Raw genomic sequence first — 20136 nt, forward strand, 5'->3', positions numbered from 1 at the left:
AGACACCGGGGTGCTCCTGCCCCGCGGCTGCGGACTGAGCATCTTCACCTGCTTGAGGCTGTGCATTGCAGTTTTGACCAGAACACTCTCCTCTTAGATTTGCCAAGATCTTCTGAAAACTCCATTCTCCCCTCTAGGAGCCTTCCCGGCCTTTCGAGTTTGGTCTCTGGCTTAGCTTTGAAAAGGTTGTCAGTCTGTGCAACAGATGAACGGTTAAAAGCAGAGAGTCGTGTTGGATTTTGATCAGATCCTATTCCAGCTGTTTCAGGTGCATCCTTGCATCCTTGACAATGAAACCATCTATATCTGTTCTTCAGACTGAGCTCCCCACACAGCTGTGCACCTCTCTCTCAGTTAAACAGTATTTCTGTAGCTCTTTGCACAAACGTTCTGGGACAGCGTCAGGAGTCTTGCTAAAGCTGTGAGATACGAGATCTTCTCTTGGCCATTGAGGCTGGTTTCCTTGGCATGAAAAAAGTTTGGCTGTTTTGACATGATCTTTATGCCACTCAGGGAAGTGACTTGCTAGAAAACAATCAGCAAACTAGTGGTGCAGCTGGAAGTAAATCCCAGATTCTCTGTGTTCCTGTCTAATATGTTTTCCTCCAGGAAGGATAATGTATTTTAGACACTGTAACCATCGAGTTATAAATCCTGAACTATTTTATATCATGTTTCATACAAACTTGGATCTGATCTTTGAATTTGAATACTGAAGATTTTAAAGCAGCATTCCAGAGACAACCTTCTTTCCTGTTCTGTTGTTTTGAACTAAATAACATGTTCAGGTTTGAAACAGGGAGAGTCCAAAACTGACAATGATTTTGTTTTGCAGCTGGAATTATCTCTCTTCTGGATGAAGAAGAGCCACAGCTCAAGGTAAGCTCTTACATCTGGGAGCAAATAACAGCAAATGCGTTATGTTGAGAGCTTAAAATCAGAAATGAGTGGATCTCCATAATTAATGGTTGGACAGCAACAAGTGGGCTCCAAATTGTATCTAGCCTGAAAGCTGAAAGGAAGGGCTTAAATAACATAGTAACAGATGGCAAACGTCCTTGTTTTGAACATGTATCAAACTGGAGCTTCACATGCAAAGATCTGTACTCACTGAAGCTCCCAGCTCTCTGATGATAATGAGGCTTTGTTACTTAAAAGTGTTCCAGAGGCTGGATTTTGACTATGTAAAATTCAAAGCTGAAGAACATCCTCAAGATTTTAGCATTATTCAAGTGATGTGAAACAAAATCACAGTTGGAGTTTCCATTTGAAAACAAATAAATCACAATAGTAGTAGGAGAAGAAAACAGCAACAGAAACTTTACAGTCCACAGAGTATGTGGATCCATGGGACAAGCACTCGAGGTGGTGGTGTATTGATGGTGCTCCCTAGTTAATTGAACAGTTAACGTAGTGCCTTTTAGGAGGGGGAGATGTATCTTGTAATATTGGTAATCCCCTAAATGTTTTACTTGGAAACAGACATAGGTGGTGATAGATCGAATGCGACCTGCTTTTGCTCTGAACTGATTGCAAGTGGGCTGATTCTAGTCTGGGTATTGTTCATCTGCTAAAGTACTCTGTCCAAATAAATAAATAGAGCTGGCTGACATAGAGCACAGGCCAAAGAGTTCTATGTGCTGCACAAAGGTTGCCACAGAGACTTTGAAAACTTTTTATTTTGAGGAATTTCACCTATCAGTCATTTTAGCCAGTCATTCTTCACAAAGGGAGGGGAAAGAATATCAGGGTTGTTGTACCTGTTAAATGAACAGCCCTTTATTTGCAAAGGATTTGCAAAGATGAGTGAATGCTTGCAAAGATCTTTTAAACTAGAATTTGCTGTTGAAATGAGTTGGTGTTTATGATATCAGTCTTAAGTGGTACTTCATTTTTACTGGGGAAAGGTAATAAATGCATTTTTAATGTACTATAACTTACTGTTGTTTTTTGTAGGAGTTTGCTCTTCACAAGTTGAATGCTGTTGTCAATGACTTCTGGGCAGAAATCTCCGAGTCAGTGGACAAAATGTAAGACAGGACACTTTACTTCAGGATGTGCTGCTTAAAAAGAACATGAGATATGAAGTGGATGTAGTTCTGGTTGCTTGTTACTGGCTAGGACAGCATCTAGCTCCATTTTTACCGAAAAGCACTAATATGAGTGGATGTGGGGTTGGAACTGTAGTCCCAAAGATGCAAATTGGATCAAGCTGTCGTATGGCTTTAAAGAGAACTGAGCACACTGAGCTGATGCTCTTCTCTCTCTCCTTTGCAGTGAAGTTCTCTATGAGGATGAGGGCTTTCGGAGCCGGCAGTTTGCTGCTTTAGTTGCTTCTAAAGTTTTTTACCACCTGGGAGCTTTTGAGGAATCCCTGAACTATGCCCTGGGAGCAGGTGACCTCTTCAATGTCAACGACAACTCGGAATATGTGGAGACGATCATTGGTAAACAAATGTTGCTGCAAAAGAAAAGCTCTTGTCAGAACTACTGTAACTTTGAGATTTTATTAGATTTACCTGCTTTTCTCTGTATTCATCTTCCTCTCCTTGCATTCATTTAAACTGATGCTGCAGATGTTTTTACACAGTTTATTTTTGCTTTGTTTCCCCTGCTTCGAGATTCTTAACCAAACTGACTTAGGAGTTCTGGCAATTTTTTCCTATTCTTAATGGTTATTCCATTGCGAGTTACTAATAGCAAAGTTGCTTTGGCTGTTTATTGTCCCTTTTCTCATTTGTGTGTTAATGTTATTGCTGATGTCAGCATAACTTTGGAAATAATTGGCTATTAAGTGTAGCTGCACACCTGAGGGGCGCCATTTTTTTATCCACCCTTAACAAGATAGCAAGTCAGAAGTTGAATGCATGTGTGATTTGACTGTCCTTTAAAAGTCTCATCTGCTGATGTCACTTGCCCTTTAGAGGGTGTGATGAACCAGGGCTGGCTTTCAGTCTCCCCAGGTAGTGCTTATAGTGGAGCTAGGAAGTCTACTGCTGCTGTTTCCCCAGGTATTTAAAATACCATACCACTTAAACAAAGATCTTGTCCTTGGTTCCATTTTAAAAATATCTACTTGGTTTCAGCACTAAAATCAGAGTTTTTTAGGAGAGAATATAATTGTCTCCCACTACTATCTGTATATGACTACACAAATAGTTCTGTCCCTCACCTTTCCCATATGCTGTATTTGCTGCCATAATGTGTGTATGCATATACTGGTCTCTTAATCTGCAAAAAACCTGCAAACATCCAGGAAGTTGACTCCCCGCCCCCCTCCCCCCCCAATATTTATTCAATATTCCTACATTTATTCAATATCTTTTCAGCAAAATGTATCGACCACTATACCAAGCAGTGTGTGGAGAATGCGGAGCTGCCAGAAGGAGAGAAGAAACCTGTTGATGAAAGGCTAGAAGGGATAGTGAACAAAATGTTCCAGCGGTGCTTGGATGACCACAAGTACAAGCAGGCCATTGGTATCGCTCTGGAGACGCGCCGGCTGGACATCTTTGAGAAAACCATCCTCGAGTCGGTACGTGCAAGAGACGGGAGGTGTGTGTAGCTCACCTCTTCCAGGTGTGGAGCCAGAAGTGAAGGGCAAGATCCATGTTGCTATGGAACTCGCCCTGTTTTGTGTGAACAGAATAAAAGATGAAACTCAGGGGGGGTGAGTTCTGCGGTTTATGTGAAGGGTGGATGGGTGTGAGCATGTTCAGCTCAACTTGTTCATGGAGGGCAGAACCACCTAGGCCTATCAGGTGTAGAGAGACCCTTTCCTTTAAGAAATCCCTGTGCTGCACATTGCTGGTAGAATATTCCCAAGAAGCCTGGCTGTGTGCCCTCTTCTTTGGGTACTCTCTGTCAGCTACTGGCAGAGATACGATACTGGACTAGGCAGATCCTGGGTCTGGTGCACTGTAAAGGACAACTCTTTTATTTTGTTGTACCTGTCATCTGCCATAATTCATTGTGGCAGTGGATCCTTAGGGTTAGGGAAGTGATTTATTTATGGCAGTTAAACAAATGAAAAAATGCAGTAGTTGGGTGAGCTGCTGTGATTTTCAGTAAGTGACTGTGTGCAGTCTCAGCCTTCTCTGACTGCAGGGCGGTTCAGTCTGGCTTTAACATCTGTCACTGAGGGTTTAAGGTAAGTCGTGTTACCTAGTAATGGTCAGATAAGTGTCCCTCTGGTCATTCGCAGCGGCTCAGTGGTTGTGTCTAATCTTGTTGTGCTGCAGTATCTCAGTCATATGCCAGAACACATGGTTTAAATCCCTTCAATTTTACCACTTTTCAGTTTGCAGCTTCCCCATATTTTTGGGTGTCTCCCATTTCTGCGTACGGGAGTGATAATCATAAGGCATCCATCTTTCTCTCTTCTGTCTGCTGTCCTATGCATTTACTAGCTTTATTGCTCATTATAAATCCCTCATTTCAAATTACCTTTCTGAAGTCTAGTAACCAAATCTGTTTCTCAGTCTCAAGCAAGAGATAGGTGAGGTGAGGATCTTCCTTGATGCATGATTTGTTTTGCTGACATTTTATGTTAGTGCAGTGAATGTCATTGCATCCAAGGATGATTATTCAAACAAGAAAGGTGAAGAAGGGGAAATAGGTATTTAACTTTTAAATGAATGTTTTGCATGTTTTAACTACTGAAATTAAATATTGGTCCTGTGTATTTTTGGTAGTACTTTTTCTTTAAACTGCAATATACCTGCATATAAGCTTTTCCAAAAATGGGAGAGGAAACTGTGAAGGTTTATATGTGCATGTCTTTTGCTCTGCTTTTTAAAATGGTACCTATATTTTAATTCCTATGTCTTTCTTGTCAGTCCAAACTCAGACTTGATATCCCTGAATTTAATTTCAGAATGATGTTCCTGGGATGCTAGCCTACAGCTTGAAGCTCTGTATGTCTTTGATGCAGAATAAACAGTTCCGTAATAAAGTCTTGAGAGTTCTAGTTAAAATCTACATGAATCTGGAGAAACCAGACTTCATCAATGTGTGCCAGGTAAACCTCTTGGAATGCTGTTTAAAGATCAATCAAAAGTTCTTCTTCTTTAGATGTATTTGACTTGACATCTGCCTGATCTCTGTTTTTTATTCAGTTAAATGAAATATCTTTTCCTGGTTGTGTGCTTCAAATATACATGAAAGTGAGATCAACTTGAAAGATGCAAATATTGCACATTTTGACAGTTTTTAGAGAAAGAAACAGGTTCAGAGGCAGTTTGGGGACGCAGACAACTCTGACAGAATATTTCAAGCCTATGTACAGGGTATCAGGTGGTAGGTTCACAGCTTGGAATTTTATTTATTCCTCGGAAGAACATTTACAGTGCTTTGGTTTTTGGTAAGCCATTGTCTGAAAGTGTTTAGACAACCAGTTACGAAGTTAATCGGTTGTTCTCAGGCCTTTGTCAATCTTGATATGTCATGTACATGTGACTCAGGAGTGCTATGCCTGTTCCCTGTTAGCTGAGACATCCCTACAAAATGTCTGATGCTTCTTTAATGTGCTTTTGAAATTCCTGTGTTTAGTAGGACAACATTGTCAGCTTCCAAAGCTGCAGAAATAGGAAGGCTTGAATCTTGTGTCTTGAATTTGTAATACTTGACCTCATTTTTAAACTAACTTACAAAAACTCTTCAAAGATTTGTATTATCTCCTAAAAGAGAGAGAGAATTTTTCTTTCTTTGGAGGGGTGTTCTGTGGAAGGAGCAGATAAGGGAATGGAGAGGGTGGAGCACAGCCTTGGGTACTGTTGCTTTTTCAATTCTGAAGTATATAATATATTCTGATTTTCTTTTTTATTTTTTTTTTCTGTTCTTCCCTTCTTTCCACTCAGTGCCTGATATTCCTGGATGACCCACAGGCTGTAAGCGACATCTTAGAAAAACTGGTGAAGGAAGATAACCTTCTCATGGCCTATCAAATTTGCTTTGATCTGTATGAAAGTGCTAGCCAGCAGTTCTTGTCTTCTGTCATCCAGAATCTCCGCACGGTTGGCACTCCCATTGCCTCTGTGCCTGGATCCACCAACACTGGCACCGTCCCTGGATCAGAGAAAGACAGGTGGGGAGATTGGCTTGAGAGGTGTAAGTGTTGAGTTACAGTCGTGCTCTGATGGAGCCTCCTGTTCTGTGTATGGATGCACATTACAAGCAATCAAATTACTCCCCTTAATTTAAGTCAGGGTAATAGACAAAACACAGTGTTTGCTCAGGGCAAGGTTGTGTATGACCAGAATCCACTGTTTGAAGGAATGCATTTTCCTTTGCAGTTGGGGTGAACATGGTGCAGTTACTGTGGCTCAGATAATGAGCAGTATTTCATTAAGCCACAGTGTGAGTTGCTCAGGAACACTCTGATGTTGTGTGGTCTTTGCAGCAACTGGTAAAGCTGAGGAAAGGGGGAGTTCAAACAAAAAGCTCATCACAGCTATCTGCAAGTTTGGTTTCACATCGTAGCTTGTGATCTGCTACCTTCTTGTGGGAAAAGTGGGATACTCAGATGATATTGTAGTGTTATAGACCCTTCTGTACTGGAAGTTAAAGAGAGCTAGTTCAAATCTAGTCTGAGTTTTGTTGATGTCCTAACACTTGTTCAGTGCTTTAAACCTCTGTTTTTAGAGGATTGGCCAGTCCGGTCTAAGGCTGCTGCCCAGCTCAGGGGCAGCGTGGAAGAAGTTTGTGCTCCAACTGCTCTTTAATCACCACAGCTGTCATGTCTGTACACAACCTGATCCGTGCACTGTCTTTGACAGTGTGTGATGGAGAATGCTGCCTAGATCAGGGCTGGTTAAGTATAAAGGCTTATGCAGCTGCAAGGAGCTGGATCTAAATGCTTTTGAATCAGTGATACGGGCATAATAAACATTCTTCTCTCTTCTTTTCCAGTGAAATAAAAGGAAAGGCACAGAATAATTTATGAGTCAGGCTGTGAAGCATTACAACAGCTTAATAGCTTCTGTTTCCATTTCAACACTCTACCATCCTAATAGTGATGAGCTCACGGCTTCTCTGTGAAGATATAATTATCCTTGCTGCCTGGTTGTTGACCTCGTTTTCTCACCTGTCTCTGCCTGTTCATCCCTTACAAGCATCTCTATTTTTTTAATCTCTCTAGATGGAATGAGGGTGGAGTTTTCCAGGCCTTTGTCTTCGAGTTCCCTGAAAATTGAATTGGGGGGGAGTTTGCTTCTCAGCAGTGACCCCCGGATAGTCAGCTCTTATTCTGTCAAAGTCCCATTTCCAGTCATCTCCAAATCCCAGGCTACTCCTTCAGGACAGTGTTAGCTGTAATTACAGTGCTTGGCTGGTTACAATTGATGAACTGGGTTGCATTTTTCATTTTTATTTTATTTCAGTGATGCTATGGAAGCAGAAGAAAAACCAGGAAGCACTTGTGCAGGGAAGTCTGCAGAAATCGTGAGTGCCATTTCCAAAATATGCCTTGCTTAGTTTTTCTTATGTGTTCTCTCCGAATCCCTGGGGTTGTTACATTAATGTGGCTAATGAAGAATGGAGTTCCACTTCTGATCTTGCTTGGAGACAAGGTGGCAGATGATCTCTGAGGACCAAATATCTGACAGTCTGGAAGTCCAGCAGTTCAGATACTGAAAGCTGGAGGAGAGTGGGAAGTGGGTAGATTTCATTGGGAATTACTGAGCACAGAGAAAGGGGAAAAACAGAAGGATCTGGCTAATGCGTTTGCTTTTTGTTAATATTGAAATAATTAACTCGATACAGAATAAGAACCTTAGTTGATGAATTAGCTTGATGTTTTTTTCTTCTCCTTCTGAAATCCAACTGCACCTTAGCTGATGAATTAACTTGATTCTTTTTTTTCCCTTCTGAAATCTGGCTGTAGTTTTGGCTGGATAGAACTAATGCTGTTCTGCAGGAATGGCAGGAGGGGATGCTGACATAACATCTTTTCTTTTCCGTGAAGGAGGAGTGTATTGCTCCTGGCTGGGATGGTGGCTGTTTTGCTGGACCAGCTGTTTAGAATCTTTTTGTTTAGTTTCTTTCCCCAAATGTTGGAGAAAATGAGTTCACTTCTAAAATGCACACACAATTTCATTTCAGCATGCAGAATAGCTAATGCAATTCTGGTACTTCTATGGCTGAGGAAAGAAAATGCCTACTAGAGAGGAAAGTAAAACCCAAGACAAGGATTTTTTCTTTTTCCTCATGGTGCATGTTTGCAAACTAGACTTAGGAATCTTGGAGAGATTCTTGTCAATTACATTTTAATTAAGGGCAAACAGAAGTGTTTTCTTGAAACTGTATTCTACAAGGAAAAATTAAAAAAAGGGATGGAATTTCTTGCCACATCAAGGAACCTGTAAACAATGCTTTTGTGCAGGAAAGGTGTCATGAATCAGTTTCTGATGCACTGACATTGCTGATTGTGCCAAGGGACAAGTATATTAAATTGATCTTTGTGGCCAGAAATGTTCTTGAGCTTAATCTTCCATAGTTCAGAATGTTGACTACAAGGAAATAGTTGAGGGGATTAGTTTAAGGGGTGAGCTACTCATGCTTGGCTGGTCTCTGACCAGCTAACAGTGCTGGTACAAAGAGCTGCAGTGTACTTTTCACCATACTCAGAAGGAACTTCAGTTGGGACTTAAACTGTGGAAACTTCCATGGTGGGGAAGAAGGCGGCTTTCTCAAAGTGCTCTGGAAGATGAATGTATTGGAGATTTCTAGCTCTACTAGCCATTGTTCTAAGTAAAGCCTTTAGTTCACCAGAATGGTGATGCAGGTCAGCAGGGTCATGCAAAGTGATGTGGTCTTGTGGTCTTCTCCATTAAAACTTCCATGGAAATAAATGTTCACATTAGTGAAAGTGGTTGCCTCTTGCAGGAGATTCATCATACCTGTAAGGCCAAACACAGCAGCTTGCAGAATATCAGATGTCACTCACATTCTTTTGCTTTTAATGAAAGACAAATTTATTTTCAAAGAGTCTCTTCTCCCACATGCACTGTTGTGCCTAAAGGGACTTGATTATCTGGGAGGCTTGGGCTTGTGCAGCAAGGGCAGAAACAATGTCCTTTTAGTCCCTAAACCTGATAGATTTTGGAATGTGGTGATGGGAACATACCAGAGTGGCTTCTCATTAACTGTATTTTAACAAAGCTGTAGTTAGATTCTCATGTTTTTTTCTTCTTTTTGGTTGTATGTGAAGAACCCAGAGCCTAAGGACCAGATCTCAAAAATGATTAAAATTTTAAGTGGGGAAATGGCCATTGAGTTACATCTGCAGTTTTTAATACGAAACAACAATACAGATCTCATGATCCTCAAAAACACAAAGGTAAGAGTCTTTGTTAGATATGGTTGTCTTGGATTCACCTGATTAATCCTGTGTTTGTTTTGACCACATTGCTGTTATTTTACATCATCACCTTATGTTTTAGCATGGCCTCCCTGGGTTTTGGGGACACAAATCTGTTTTCATAATGATAAATTAACATTTAAAACTTGGACCTGTGAGGCTGAAGAAGAGCTGATTGCACCCGAAGAAGCCCATATAATCAGATTGTTTCAGCTTACAGCTAGTGTGACCTAATGACAGGCTGCTATTAGCATGTTGATTTTTTTTTTTTTGCTATTTGGTTATAAAAACTAATCCTTTTCTCCCCCTATTTATTGGTGGGCTTGTTTTTCATGTGGTCAGTAAGATGGACAAACTCACTCTCCAGCTCCGTGACTGACCCAGTGCAAATGCTACTTGTTGGGGAGGGAAGGAGTCAGCCAGGACTGTACTTTGCAGTATGTTGGTGTCTTCATTGAGGTGCTGTGTGAGACCACACCTTCAGCTTGGCTGAAGAAATCCTGATATGTGATCAGAGACTGATATTTCCACATTGAAAACAAAACTGATCAGATACTGTAATGTAGACAGTGCTGGTAAACTGAGTAACTCGTTTTGTTTTGGAAGGTGTTACTTAAGAGTGAGCAAATGAAAACTTAGAGGTAAATTAGACTCTCTTAAGCAAAATGATTGTTAGAAACCATGAGACCTTTTTTTTGTGCATGAAATGAGATGCATGTTATCAGCAAAAATGGTAGGGGATGGTTATCAGTGGGTTCATCTATTTCAGGGGGCACTTCAGGTGTACTGGAAAATCTTTTACATCTGTTGGTTAAGTGCTTGGGAGTGATCCTGTGATTCCAGGAATGGCTTGAAAACGTCAGCAGCACACGCTCTGCAGTGCTCAGTTCTGGGAACCAGAAGAGAGGTTCTCCAGTTAAGCTGCAATTGAAGGAATTGTGTCTCTGACAGGAACTCATAGAAGGGATTGGTTTGCAGTGGAAGGATGGGTTAAGGATATATTAGAACGTATTAACAATATATTAACTTTGATTAAAGGGAAATTGCTGGTTAAATTGAGCCTAATTACAATCCATTTTTCTAGTGTACTGGCAAGCAGTCACGTTAAGTGACCTCGGGCATGTCTTCTGCTGGCTGGTGATGCTGATTGTTCTTGTTCTTTCAGGATGCAGTGCGGAATTCCGTGTGTCATACAGCAACGGTTATAGCAAACTCCTTTATGCATTGTGGTACAACCAGTGACCAGTTCCTTAGGTAAATCTATGGCAAGGAAGCTGCAGTGTTATTTAGAGGTGTTTGAATGACATTGTTGCCCTACTTAGCTTGATAAGCCACCCAGAAAGGTGGCTGCGGAATTCTGATGGGCTTAGAGAAGAATAAACAAAAGGTCTGGAAACTAATGCGGAGACAGAGGGAAGAAGCTGGAATTGTTTCCTCTTCTTTGTCTTCATAAACTGGATTTATTTGCCTGCTAACCATATAAGGAGTTTGGAGGGTGGAAATCTGGAATTTCTGTTCTCCTTGTTTACTAGTTGGAGAATTTCTGATACGATTTATCATTTTTGGTAGAGAATGACAGTGATGAATGACTCCTGGAAGGGTAATGTCAGGGATGACTTTACTAGGAACTTGAGGAAAGTTTTAGAAACTCTGCTTGAGTGTCTCCCAGAGAGCTGATGGTCAGCATATTGAGCAGTTGTTTTCCATCTTCACTGAGATCACCGGTATCTTGAAGCTTGATTATGACCAGACAAAAATCAGGGCTGACGAAGGGGAGAGAGGTATAAAGCAGAAATGTGGTTAGCCTTCTTTTGCCTTCTGGAGCAGCTTTAGTGCTGTGAAACCGTGCTTGCAGGGTGAGGAATGGGCTGCTTGAAAAACTTGGTGTAACATTTCTCTTTCTGTCTTCCAGAGATAATTTGGAGTGGCTGGCCAGGGCTACTAACTGGGCGAAGTTTACTGCTACTGCCAGCTTGGGTGTTATACACAAGGTAACATCACATTCATTCCCCTCTGTTCAGTGTAAATGCTTGACTTGTGAATACTGAAGGCATTTGAAGCAGGGATTCGGAATGATTCTGCACTCCAGTTTACCTAGTCTGTTGCAAGGCACAGCTGCAACATGGTTTCTGTCTTTGCACTAAAGAAAAGCTGCTCTTTATCAATCTGTCTCGCCTGATATCCGATGTAGTTATGGCATGTTATGCTGATCATCAAAAAGCTAGTAGAACATGGCTTAAGGAGAGAGTCTTCTTCCTAGCTCTTCTCTTCCTTTGTGAGTTGAACAGAGTTGATAGTTTCTAGCTATGAAAACTGCAGGTGTATTTTTCTTAAGTGATTGTGGGACAGTACCAAAGTCCTTACTGTAACAAATTTTAATAAGTTTGAATGGTGACCTAAGTAGTGGTCATTTTCTTCAAATTGGTTCACAAGGACAGTATTTTTAAAGCTGTTTTGAAATAGCAAGAAGTCTTATAATTGTTTTGTGTGCCTCAGCCCTCATTAAAGTGCTCTAGTGAATGAATTGTGTTTAGTTTCAGGCCAAATTTGTCCTGGTTTAGAGTAGTGACCAAGTGATTGATGAATACTCATGTACTGGGGTTAATAAAACTTTGTTCAGTGCTGATTGTACAGCACTGAAAGGCTGATTTTTGTGCAGAAAGTAATGGCTGTAACATAATTTCTCCTGACTTGTTTAAAAATTATCATAAAGTGATAAACATCCACTGTTTTTTCACATTTCACTTCCCACTGTCTTCTCTTCCTGCTGGACACTGGACATACAGGGTCATGAGAAAGAGGCGTTACAGCTGATGGCAACGTACCTGCCCAAGGACACCTCTCCAGGGTCAGCCTACCAGGAAGGAGGAGGTCTCTATGCCTTGGGTCTCATTCATGCTAACCATGGTGGGGACATCATTGACTATTTGCTGAACCAGCTGAAGAATGCCAGTAATGATGTATGTACTGGGCTCAGTGATGAACCTTTGCTTTGTTGGGAATATCCAGAAAGGTGCTAGCTGGTTTAAAAGTGGGGGTTAGAGGTGCCTAAGACTGTGGTGGTGGTGTGATACTTTAACCTCCTGTGGGCCTGTCTGATTTTAACAACGTATTGCTCAAGGGTTTTGTCAATTGTAAGATTCTTGAGAAATTCTTACATATTTGACAGTGACTAGCTTCATTTTTCTTACTACTTACATAATAACTACTTTGTTTTGATAGTGACCCTGCAGTATTCAGGCACTATTGCTTACAGCATAGCTGTCAAAGGAATAAGCCACAAAATGCTTCTGCTGCCCTGTAGTTTTAATGCATCTCACACAAAAAGAAGTGCTTTACTTCACCACTTACTGTTTGTAGACTTCTACAAAAAGTCTCTTTCTAAGTTCAAAATAGATTAGTATTTTCCTAGCATGTTCCCTTCTTCTCTTTGGGTAATTTTAGACTGTATCTTTAAAACTTCTGTGAATGGATCTCACTGTTCTTATTACAAATGTACTGCCTTTCCTATATCCATGGTTAGAACAAAAGGGGGTGTAGACTCTTTTACTGATTTACCTTCCATTCAAAAGCTATTACTAGGCAGCAGTTTTTACACATAGCGCAGATTTGTGTTAGTCCATAAATCACTCAGTGGGGAAGGAGCCCTTAAAGGTACTAAAAAGTCTCTTGTGCTGTGTGGAAGCTTCTGATACTCACTGTTTATGGGCTTTTGAACTGCCATTTTTATTCTAGCTTCTGCCTCTTTCATCAGAGTTACTGTCTGAAAATGTAAAAGTGATATTTCTTACAGGTTAGGAGATAACTTGGGGTGATTTGGGGTTAAAAGTTTGCAGCTCCTTATATATAGAAAGATGTCTACTTCAACTGAAGCCATATTGTTCCCTGTTTTATGATGACTAAACCTGGATATGCTTCTCTAGATTGTCCGGCATGGTGGCAGCCTGGGTTTGGGTCTGGCTGCCATGGGTACAGCACGTCAAGATGTGTATGATTTGCTGAAAACAAATCTATACCAGGATGATGCAGTGACAGGTAAATGTTCTTTCTTCAAAGCAAATAACCATCTGAGGCCTTATCAGGCATCTGTTGTGGTGGGGTTTTTGGGTTTGGTTCGTTGTTGGGTTTTTTTTCAGATTTTCTGTTAGCAGCTTAGATCACTTCTAGGTTGCCTTGGCTGCGTTTTATTTACTGACCTTTTCCTGATCAGCACGGTTCTTTAGTTATGTGACAGTAATGTTCAGAGGTCCTGTCAGGACTGGTCTGTGGCAAAGTCTATGCCAAATATTGATAAGACATGCTAGATCTTTAAACAGTCCCTTATTTTGCTCTATTCTTTCCTTTGTCATACACTTTTAATTTAGCGTGGTTGATCTCCAGAGCCATGTGCCCTTTTTGGCTGAGAAAGAGGCTTGGAGAAGCTTGTGGGGGCTCCTTCTGCATTGGCAGGGGTTCACATGAAAATTATCTCAGCAGCTCTTGGCCCAAGGAAGAGAAAATTGAACTTTGTAGGGAAGAACACTAAGTTGTGGCTGGTAGGTTTTCGTTACAAGCACATTTGGCCATGAGTAATGGGGTTGCTGGGCATGATGCTGTCCAGAAATGATCTGTTGCCTTTCATCTTGTGTGATTCTCTAGGTATAAGATTGACATCTTTTGGGAGCAGAGTTTACTTGATTTAATTTTTTTTATTTTTTTCCCTTACTGTGCAGGTGAGGCAGCTGGCCTGGCGCTGGGATTGGTTATGTTGGGATCTAAAAACGCTCAGGCTATTGAGGACATGGTTGGTTACGCACAGGAAACCCAGCATGAAAAGATTTTGCGAGGTCTTGCGGTTGGAATTGCTCTGGTCATGTACGGGAGGATGGAGGAGGCAGATGCTCTCATTGAGAGTCTTTGCAGAGATAAGGTAAGTTTAGCTGACTTAATCCCTGGCCCTTTTGTTAACATGAGTGAACTTCCTGTCCTTTTGTGAAATCTCCAGCTATGATGGTTGGCTGTTTTGAACCAGGGAAGTTCTTACTTAAATCTGAAGTGGGGAAGTTTCACAGGTTGCTTCACTCTAGTCAAAAATACAAGAACAAGAGTGCTTAGTTGTGTATTTCTTTAGCCTTATACTCAGTCTCCATAGTCCTATGAGCAACAACAAGGAGCAGAACAGGGTGTAATGGTTTAAAACAGATGAGGCTCACTGTAGATGGGTCATTCTCAAGGATCTAATGTCAACAGCAGGTGCTGAATAAGAAGCAGAATAACACATGTGCCAGATAATCCCTGTGGCATAGCAACTTTCTGTCTACCTGAAATTAGTAATGACAGCCCTGCTTTGGTGATTGTCCTATTACTCATTAAACAGTTAAGCACTGAGGCTACCTGTTTGCAGATTCCAGGCCCAAGACTGGAACAGATTTAACGTCAGAATTACTGAGTCCCTGCTTGGGTGGATGTTAAATATTGATGCTTTCTCTTCCAGGATCCAATTCTCCGTCGTTCTGGCATGTACACTGTTGCTATGGCATACTGTGGCTCAGGGAACAACAAGGCTATCAGACGCCTACTGCATGTGGCTGTAAGTACTGTGGGCTTAGGAGCACATAGCACGAAATGTATGGTGAGAAAGTAAGCACATCACTTTGACAGGCTTTGTGTCGACAGTGTTAATATTTTGGTCCAAATAAGAGAATGTAAAGTGGTGAAAGCTTTCCTTAATACTATGAGTAGAAGTAACAGGGTCTTCTGACATTAGGATAAGTAGACTTTCTGCAAGAGAGAATTTAACCTGGTATCACAAAAAAAGGAACCTATTAAAAAATAAAACACGATCCTAAAGTAGTTGGTAACGGGTTTGCAGTGAATAGTCTGTGTAATGAGAGGCTGGGGACAAAACAACTAAGCTATAAAAGATGAGGACTGTCTGGTCTTTCACAGGCTTGCAGTCACAGTGTGTGAACAAGGGTGAGACTTTCAGCTAAGGCTGAACGTGATTGTTAACTTACTTTCCCTATAATCCTGTCTTCTTGATTAACTTGTGTGCCTGACACCTGTCCTGAAATGTTGCAGAGTCCTCAAGTGTTTTAACTGTATTCTGAATGTCCTGTTTTCTGTTTTATAGGTGAGTGATGTGAATGATGATGTGAGACGAGCAGCTGTTGAGTCACTTGGTTTCATTCTGTTCAGGTACAATATCTTCCTTGGTGACTTCTCCAGCCTTCAATTTGATGTCTGTTACATCTTCAGGAAATGTGCACACTATTGCTTCCACAAAATATCTCAGTTGCTAGCTGAATGGAGGTTGAAAAGCCAAAAAATAGAGAGAGAATAAAACTTGGTTCAGAATTAGAAGCCTTCCTTAATGTTCAGCAGATGCTTAATGAGCCTTTCTGTAGGTTTCCGGACTTAGGGCTTAATTGTCTGAATAGAGTTAGATGAAGTTGACAAATAGAATGAAAAATTAATATTTGCAGGATTGAGAGTTAATTAAAAATTAAATATACAGTGGTTGTGCCAGGCCTCTTAAAGGCAGGAGTACTCAGACGACTATGTCTGCCTAAAAGTACTGTCTAAAAGGTTCCTGGACATTGTGACTTTGGTAAAAATAATCTGAGGAAGGATGTCAAAATAGTCTTAACAGTATTCACTGTTAATGCCTGACAGGTTACTGGGTCTATGTGGTGGTAATGTAAAACCATCACAAAATAACCATGATGTTTGCTTTGGTTCTCTAAAGTGAAATCCGTTGTTGAACGGGTATTTTGTAGTGCTCTGTAGTTCCCTAGGTAAGAGATGTTTGAGGTGAGGTGTTTTTTTGGGGTTTGTTGGTTAGTTGGTTGTTTTTTGTTAGATTGGGGAATTAGAAAGCTCCCCAAGGACTACACCTTCATCTGTTAGTACAATAATCTGTGTAATGTGAGCAATGAGCTGAGCTGCAGCCTTTGTGTCTGAGTGTGTCTGAGAGGAGGTAGTGCATGCTTGGGTCCAGGACTATAATTTAATAATCTTTATTCACATCTTTTTTGGGTTCATGGCACTTTGTAAATTTATTCTAAAAAGCAGGATAAGAGGTGCTTAAAGCTGGTGTTAAAAAACTGGGTTACTGATATGATCAGTCAATTTGTCATTAACCAAGTTGTTCCTCACGTAGAAGTTCCTCTGCTCCATTCCATTTTATCTGAAGCATATTTTGGCTGCAATTAAATGTTTTTTACAAACAGAACGAATTCTCTCTGTGGGCAGTAGGCGTCTCCCAAGAGCTTCTGCTCTGTTGCTTTGAATGAGCACAGATAGTTCCTTGCTGCACAGCGATCTCTGTCTCTTCTGAAGCCAAAGGATCTGTTTAACTGGCTTCTGCTTCTGTGTACAGAAGGAAAATTCCACACAGGCCTTCCATAGTTTCAGGCATCTTTTTTCCAAACAGGTTGTGACAAAGCGTTTTTGATCTCTGATTTTAACCTAATTTTTCTTTTCAGTGAATGCAGAACATAATTAGACATTGATAGCTCCTACCAAAATGAGAAGCTTTCAAGGCTCTTGTTGGAGCAAGATAGTTCTGAGCCTGTTCTTTCCATATCCAGCAGTGAGGAAATGAGTGACATCATCTTGGACTCTTTCACCTGCTCTGCAGTGGTTCAGATCTTACCGTGCCTCTTCCTTTCCCTTTCAGGAGGGGTACGGTCCAAAACCTGCTTGCACAATAGGGAGGGACATTTCCATGTAAATTCCAGTGTCCACTTTGCTTGTTGGCAAAGGACTAAAACTTTTTAGCTGATTATCACTGGCTTCTGCAGGCAAAAGGCTTGTGTTGTAGTTGCTAACAGTTTTCAGTTGATAACTTTAGCAAAATGCATGATCAGTTGTTTTGCTTTAGGGACACAGTTTTGGAGGGAACCCTTGATTTGTCTAGCCCAGCCCCCTGTGTTCACATGCAGCAATGATTTTCTGCTTAGAGGGCCCACAGATTACCTCCTGCATTACCCTCTCTCATTATAAACCAAAAGCTGTGTTTCAGTTCCTGGAAAGAAATATTGTCAGTCAGTGGAGGGATCTAGAAGCTGGTTTTAGCTTTTTCACCTTTCCTTTATGCTGAAACTAACAATTAGTTAGCACTAATTGTGTGCTCTGGCTCATCTCAACACTGTGGGCATGTGGAGATATAAGGAGCAAGTGGGCTGTGAGTTTGTCAGATTTCATTACTAAAATGACATCTCTTTCTTAGGATTGTTGTTTGTTGAAGTCTAACTGGATTTACTTGTCTTAGAGGTCACTAACACAACACTGTATACTGGCAAGAGCCAGTGATCTGTCAGGTTCCAGCTACACAGAGCTTTTGAATGAATTGTTTTGTGATGGGAGGTGAGCAGGTCTGTAACACAGTGGGCTAAGCCCCAGAAATTAAGCTTGTTTTAGGTGAGGGAACATGACTGAAGCTCCTGTGAGAAGGGGTCTCATTGAATTCTTTGTATGTGGTTCCAGAAAGGGAACTGTGAAGTCAAGATTGAAATAAGAGAATAAATGTGTTTAATGTGGTCTACATTTTTCTTGGGGAATTCATACCTTTGCTGTAGGGTTGAACACTCTTTAGGTGTAAGTTCATCTGCTGCATTTTACACTACAGCAGCATGAGTATGCACAGGCTTGTGCTTCTGTCTGTTCCTCCTATAGGAATAATAAAAGCCATGTAAGGGTGGAGTTGATGCAGTCAGAGGGTGGTAATTTCCTTAAAATCACCATTGGTGAACATGACAGAGCTCCTGGCAGACATAGAGCCCACAAATTTACTTTGTGTCATAAATACCTCGTTTATTTTCTCCTTTTGTTGCAGCTATCTGTGAATAAATGTTCTTCCTCTTGGATTTGAACTAAAACTGTCATAAATGTCACAAAGCCAGCTATTTTTAGGTAGTACGTTTGCATAGCAGAACATTCTGTGAGGCTTTTCTGTCCTTGGTTACCTCTGTGAGTCTCCCTTGCTAGCACATACATGCAAACTTGTGTACATTCAAGAGCACAGCTTGGCTTTTGTGGCTAGAGTTAGTGAAAACAGCACAGTAACAGAGTAAAATGTGATAGAACATAATGTGATAAAACAAGACATTTAATTTTTCAAGGGACAAGGTTTTACTTTAAGTTGAAGATTAACTTTTTTTTTTAAGCACAGATTTTTTTTTTTTTAGATTTTTGTTTTGCACTTTTTAATTACTGGAAAAGTCTACAAGAGAATGTGTGTGGCTACTTCCTTGTTCAGAATTCATGAATCAGGGTTTAGATAGGATGTTCTAGTCTAGGTTATTAAATTTTGCCTAAGAAATGCAATATGCAGTTTTGTAGTGTGTTATGAAAGATATCAAATTACCCAGTTAAAACGTTCAGTACTTTTCTTAGCATGTAATTCCTTCAGAGAATTACTATATTCCTTAACATATCAAGTGAAAACAGTCTGTAGTTATGGCTCTCTTTAAATTAGTATCAGCTGGGGTTTTTTGGTAACTGTAATACCTTTTATCTTCTCAGATAACATAAAAAAAAGTTAAAATGCACTTTCAGGAGTGTTCAGGAGTTTCTTCCTAAATTCTTTTCCGAGGTCGTCTTTGCTGCCTGGAGCAAAGGTGAAAAGTTGGTGAGATTCTCGCTTTTGCAAGAGAAGCCCCAGCTGTATTTGCTGAGCAAGCCCTGTGGTACTTTGAGGGTAAGCTGTGTACGGAGTGCTTGATGGACTCTCTGTATTGCTCAAAACATCAGCTCTGGTGTAGGAGTTCTGAAGGGCTTAGGAGAGCAGGAGTTAATGCTGCTGTAGCATTTACACACTTGGATGTTGGGAGCCTGCTTGCCTGGCTGTGTGAATGTCTGCAGGCAAGTTGCTCTGGGATGCAAAGCAGTAGCAATCATGCTGTTTGAGTTGCGGAATACATGGTGAGGTCCTGTTCATACAGCACAAAACTAGCTTCTCTTCTTGGACTCCCTAAAGCTTTCCAGGGGGCCATGTGTGTAGAACTGAAGCTTGTTGACCAGCAGTGTTGCTGCTGTTAATTCTGGTCTTGCTGACTGTTTAGATGCAGGCCACAGGTCTTCAGACTGGAGATGGAAAGCACAACTTACTGGCTGTAGGACTTGGTATGGCTTTTTTTCCTCTCAGCTTAGTACCTTACAAAAGTTAGACCCTAGTTATGTAGTTTGCAACTGATCATTTTCATGACACTATATTGAATTATCAGAAAATGCTGTGGTGCAAAAGAATTGTTTTAAAACTATCTCCTCCTTTCTTCCCCCTCACAGTTAGGAAGATAGACAAAATAGTATGGCATAAAAACCTGAAACTTTTAATATATTATCTCTGTTTAAAAATGCCCACCTTTTACAAGAGATACTTTTCAGTAAAATATTGTGAAATGGTATAGAGACATGAATAAAGCTTGAGATGTTTGGAGATTGCAGTGTGGATACAGGGCTGGACAAGAAGCTGTATTGTGAAATAGAGAGAAAAGAAGTGATGTATTGTGTTGGCTACTATAATGTGTCTCTGTTCTCCCAGTCCTGACACTTGCCAGTGATCACAGACAGCAAACTTACCTTATTGTTGTTGTTTTTATGGTTAGTCCTTTCTAGTAAAGTGGTTTATAAAATATTTATCATGGCTGTTGGAAAATAGCATTTAAGGCGCTTGTGATTTCTGGTCAGCCTTTTTCTTTTTTTAAGACTATTAAGATGAGATGGAAGACACAATAAATTTAAAGTGTTTTAATTTTTAAAAACGTAAAAAATAATTTTTATCTTAATTTTTACTA

The 20136-nt window shown here is 40.6% G+C and overlaps 1 protein-coding gene across 1 annotated transcript in view; it reads left to right on the forward strand.

The window, feature by feature from the left end:
• Positions 1-835: 835 nt before the first annotated feature.
• The window catches only part of PSMD1 (proteasome 26S subunit, non-ATPase 1), a gene marked incomplete at its 5' end in the record, with an annotated part of 69643 nt that continues 50342 nt past the window's right edge, over positions 836-20136 (forward strand). The window contains 15 exons of the mRNA XM_010169837.1: positions 836-879; positions 1957-2030; positions 2278-2447; positions 3330-3535; positions 4877-5020; positions 5859-6085; positions 7380-7440; positions 9209-9337; positions 10524-10612; positions 11271-11349; positions 12145-12318; positions 13282-13393; positions 14071-14267; positions 14832-14927; positions 15471-15535. Of these exons, the coding sequence (XP_010168139.1) occupies positions 836-879; positions 1957-2030; positions 2278-2447; positions 3330-3535; positions 4877-5020; positions 5859-6085; positions 7380-7440; positions 9209-9337; positions 10524-10612; positions 11271-11349; positions 12145-12318; positions 13282-13393; positions 14071-14267; positions 14832-14927; positions 15471-15535 (1867 nt within the window). The remainder of the gene's footprint in view (positions 880-1956; positions 2031-2277; positions 2448-3329; positions 3536-4876; positions 5021-5858; positions 6086-7379; positions 7441-9208; positions 9338-10523; positions 10613-11270; positions 11350-12144; positions 12319-13281; positions 13394-14070; positions 14268-14831; positions 14928-15470; positions 15536-20136) is intronic.

This window comes from Antrostomus carolinensis, unplaced genomic scaffold, assembly GCF_000700745.2.
Source record: "Antrostomus carolinensis isolate BGI_N321 unplaced genomic scaffold, ASM70074v2 scaffold11316, whole genome shotgun sequence".
Classification (NCBI taxonomy): Eukaryota; Metazoa; Chordata; class Aves; order Caprimulgiformes; family Caprimulgidae; genus Antrostomus; species Antrostomus carolinensis.